The sequence below is a fragment of the Oryzias latipes genome, chromosome 1 (assembly GCF_002234675.1).
Source record: "Oryzias latipes chromosome 1, ASM223467v1".
In the NCBI taxonomy this organism is placed as follows: domain Eukaryota; kingdom Metazoa; phylum Chordata; class Actinopteri; order Beloniformes; family Adrianichthyidae; genus Oryzias; species Oryzias latipes.
Window position 1 is genome coordinate 29,276,676 of NC_019859.2, and position 4,208 is coordinate 29,280,883.

The window sequence follows — 4,208 nt, forward strand, 5'->3', positions numbered from 1 at the left end:
ACAACAGACTGAGCTGGAAGACCAACAGCACTGCTGTGTACAAGAAGGCCAGCAGCAGACTCTGCTTCCTGAGGAAACTAAGGTCCTTTAATGTGTGCAGCAGGATGCCTGGGATGTTTTACCAGTCTGTTGTGGCCAGCACTCTGTTGTTTGGGGGGGGGGGGGGGGGGGGCAGTATAGCTACCAGTGACACAAAGAGACTGAAAAAACTGATTAGAAGGGCTGGCTCTGGGTGCAAAATGGACGCATTTGAAGCTGCGATGGAGAGGAGGACTTTGAATAAGCTCGTTTCCATCAAGGATTATCCTGAGAATCCTCTCCATTCTGTACTTGACGGTCAGCGGAGCGCCTTTTCCAAGAGGCTAAGGCAGCTTCGCTGTCACACCAACAGCTACAGGAGATCATTCCTACCTCACTCCATTGGACGCTATAACTCCTCATCCATTTGCAATAGATAAACTCATTTGAGGTCCGTCTGTTTTTCTCCAGAGCTGTCATTGTTTTTCACTGATGGTTCTTTTTCTGATTGATTGTTCTGTTTTCTATGTTCACCCATTGTTTGTGTTTGTATCTTTGAGCCTAACGCGGACGCTGCAACAACCCAATTTCCCAAGCTAGGATCAATAAAGTATCTTTATCTTTATTTATCTTATCTTACATAAAAGTACTTTTCATAAAGTGAGGTACCGTTGTCTGAATTTAATGGGTCTAAACAAATACCTGCTGTGTCAGCAGACGTTTACCTTGGCTAATAGAAATGATCAGGATCACAGCATTTGATTTGTCTGAATCATCTTTATTGCTTTCTGTAGATGAATCCACAGCTTCACTCAACTTCATCCACATCCACATCCACTGTCTTTGAACTTTGAACCACCTTTCCATCTACGACTGTCTCCACCACAGTGATGACCTTTGTGATTACTGAGGAAGAGGAGAGAAATTCATCAATAAACCCTGCAAAGCTTCTAAAGGCAGAATATTCTTCACATGGAAATAAAGATGCAAAGATTTCTCACCTTGTTTAGAGCTGATGATTAAGACAAAAAGGGAAATGGAAGTAGTTAGTTATCATCATTCTGATTCGTATTTTTTCATCTTTCCTCTGTTTTCTGTCTTCATCAGACCTCACCTCTCATCCTCCCCCTCCAGCAGCCTTCTGTATTCTGCAATTTCTTTCTCCAGACGGGTCTTCACCTCCAGCAGGATGGTGAATTCCTGCTGGTTGCTATAGATGTCACTGTGGATCTGGGACAGCTGAACTTCCAGACTGGAAACCATCTCCTGCAGGCTTGCCAGTTGTGCAGCAAAGCACGAGTGAGTCTCTGATAGGGTTTCTTCCAGAGATGCTTTCTGTGATGGGGACAGACAACTGGTGAGTTTATTGTCATAGGGTGAATGAACAGAAAAAGAGCCAAGCTGGCGCTCATAATAAACATAAACCTTGCTTTCAGCAGAACAAAGTGAACTCGGTAGAAAAAGATAATGCACGGACCCACTCACACTCTGACTCAGCACAAACAATTAAACCAACAAGAATGATGTGGAAGGAATTCCTCCTCGTAATTGGACCAAAGCTATTTTTCTAAAAGATTCATTTCATTGTGATGAAACAGAACGGATGCACTTCAAGGACACAGTGAAACGTTTGTCAAGAACAAATCCAGGAAAGCATTTGGGAACAGTTAACAGAATGTGTAATGTGTGCAGTTTGTCTTCACGTACCATGCTCAAATGGGACTCCAGATCAATCTGGAGCTTCTGGAAGGTGATCTTCAGCTCTTTGATCTCAGTGTTTGATGTTTTCAGATCCTCTGAATATTTCTTGACATCATGCTCCATTTCCAGGATCTAAATAGAAACGGCCCGGCAGGCGTTAAAACCTCAGCTCAGCTGCTGAACACACAAAGGGTTTTCTCTGCTCACCTTCTTGTTGTACCACAACTCAATTTCCTTTTTGTTCTTGGCAATCAGACTCTCATACTTCTCTCTGATCTCCATCATGGCCTCGTTCAGGTCTGAGGTGGAAGGGGCGTCCACGACCACGTTGACCTGCTCTTGCACAGGTTTCTTCAGCAGGGCCAGTTCCTTTCGGAAATAAGAGCAGAGTAAGACCCACCAGCACCATCCATCAGGATTGCTACAGTGATGACATGGTGCCTTTTTGGACTATGCAGGCTTTGGTTTATTGTGTGGCACTGATAAACAGGAGCAATGAGCTCATTTAGACAGAAGAATAGGTGGAAGTGTGCAGGGAAGAGAGGTGGAGAAGGGGAGCAGTAGAGTGGCTTGCAGGGAAGTAAGTTAAGCTGTGCTTCCACGGTTTCATCAGCGGCATGGCTGATGTCACAAAGGAGAACAAACAGCGACAGCTTAATCTCGCAGCTCACATCTGCTGCTGAAGATGCAGCTGCTCGATCGTGCGCAGTGCAACCAGACGCTCCTCACCTCTTCGTGGTTCTTCTTCAGCATGATGAGCTCCTCCCTCAGACCCTCACACTGACTCTCCAGATCCATCCTCTTCAGGTTCGAGTCGTCCAGCAGCCTCCTCAGCCCTGCAATGTCGGCCTCCACAGCCATCTTCACGGCCAGCTCGTTCTCGTACCTGTGGGATTCGGCAGAGGGTCCGGCGGCACGTTAAAAACAGAACTTGTCAGTTGGGCACGAGTTTGTGCTGTGATGCATGTGTGAAGTAACACAACCGTGACAGGAATGCACTGAGAGGACACTCACTTCATCCTGAAGTCATCGGCTGCCAGCTGGGAGTTATCAATTTCCAGGGCACTTTTGGCGTTGAGCTTGGAGGCCATGAAGATCTTTGAGAGAAACAAGAAAAACTCAACATGAAGGATGCTGTGTGTGACTGTGTGTGTGCATGGGTTAATGGGACTGTGACTGTAAAGCGCTTTTGGCCTTCAAGGAAGGTAGAAAAGCGCTACATAAGTATATGCCATTTACCATTTACCATTTACCGTGCAGCTGAGCTCCCCCAACACTAACAACACCCCAAACACCCTGATGTTCCACAACCTTCTAGCCTTTACTAATGTGTGTCATGTGAGATCAGGGAAGCACTGTGTCTATCAGATAACAACACCATTGCCAAGACGGTGTTGTCATCCACAGTGTTCTCCCCCGGTAGGGGACACACAGAAAAGTCACATTGGTGTGCCACTCTCACGAGCACCCTCCAGAGTTCTGCTCCCACTGAGGAAATTTACTCTCAGAATTTTTCCTTTATGTTGAGACCGAGCCTGCCCCCTCCCACTCACCTTGTCCTGCAGGTCCTTGATGATGATGAAGTATTTGGAGAAGTCGTTGGACACCACAGTTCTGCTCTTGTACCACTCCCTGATCTGCATTTCCAGCTGCTCGTTCTCCTTCTCCAACCTCCGCACCTTCTCCAGGTAGGAAGCCAGACGGTCGTTCAGGTTCTGCATGGTGGCCTTTTTGTTGTCGCTAATATGGAGGTCAGTCCCGTAGGTGAGGTCCAGGTCTCCGTGGACGGGAGCCCAGTTGGGCCTCGTGATGTGAGTGTTAGAGCCTCCTGCTCCGCCGTACACACTCATGGCCTTACGGCTGTAGGAGTTTCTGCTGATGGACATGCTGGACAGGCTGGATCTGGCAGGAAGATCTGAGTGGATTTGCAGTTGGAAGCATCACTAGGGGTCCTGGTTTATATACCTGCTGGACGCAGCATAGTGGGAAGGGCCTGAAGGGAGGAATGTGGTTTACCCCCCTCCACCTCATTGTTGGTCTGGGTGTGGGAGACAGTGAGCGGGGGCTATGAGATCCCCTTACAGGTTAAACTTGTGAGTCTACATTTTGTTTTTACTAAATAAAGGGCAGCAATTGCATTCCTTTTTGTTTTGATGCTTAATAGTAGGTTTTCTGAAGGGGCGGGGGGGCTGTCTGTCCAACAGAAGAGACACGCCTGAGGCAGCTTCACGCCTCAAATACGAATGTGAAAGGCTGCAGCAGAAACCACGGCAGGTTCTTCTGTGCAGCTTCTACTCACATTCACTTTACAGTTGATGGAGACTGGAGTCTTCTTAACTCATTGAATCCCTTTTGGGGTCACCAGGTTGCTGGAGCCTGTCCCAGTGACTGTTGGGCAAATGTAGGGTATACCGTGAACAGGCATGTTGTCTGTTTCAGGGCACACGATCACTCCTATACAATCTAAAATGAAAAACTAATCTGTGAAT

General features: G+C 47.1%; 1 protein-coding gene across 1 annotated transcript; it reads right to left on the bottom strand.

Annotated features, from left to right (window-relative positions):
• Positions 1 to 775: 775 nt before the first annotated feature.
• LOC101159894 (keratin, type I cytoskeletal 13) lies at positions 776 to 3,671 on the bottom strand. The gene is made up of 8 exons (XM_004066181.3): positions 3,273 to 3,671; positions 2,734 to 2,816; positions 2,449 to 2,605; positions 1,927 to 2,088; positions 1,726 to 1,851; positions 1,133 to 1,353; positions 1,020 to 1,030; positions 776 to 924 (listed from the first exon to the last, which is right to left on the bottom strand). Exons 1-8 carry the CDS (start codon positions 3,603 to 3,605, stop codon positions 827 to 829), a joined length of 1,191 nt encoding a protein of 396 aa, XP_004066229.1. The 5' UTR covers positions 3,606 to 3,671; the 3' UTR covers positions 776 to 826.
• Positions 3,672 to 4,208: the final 537 nt, after the last annotated feature.

Coding starts and splice junctions, on each gene's coding strand:
- LOC101159894 (XM_004066181.3), bottom strand. CDS start 3,605: ATGTCCATCAGCAGAAACTCCTACAGCCGTAAGGCCATGAGTGTGTAC. Junction 2,606..2,733: donor GCCGATGACTTCAGGATGAA/GTGAGTGTCCTC, acceptor CGAATCCCACAG/GTACGAGAACGAGCTGGCCG. Junction 1,852..1,926: donor AGTTGTGGTACAACAAGAAG/GTGAGCAGAGAA, acceptor GTTTCTATTTAG/ATCCTGGAAATGGAGCATGA.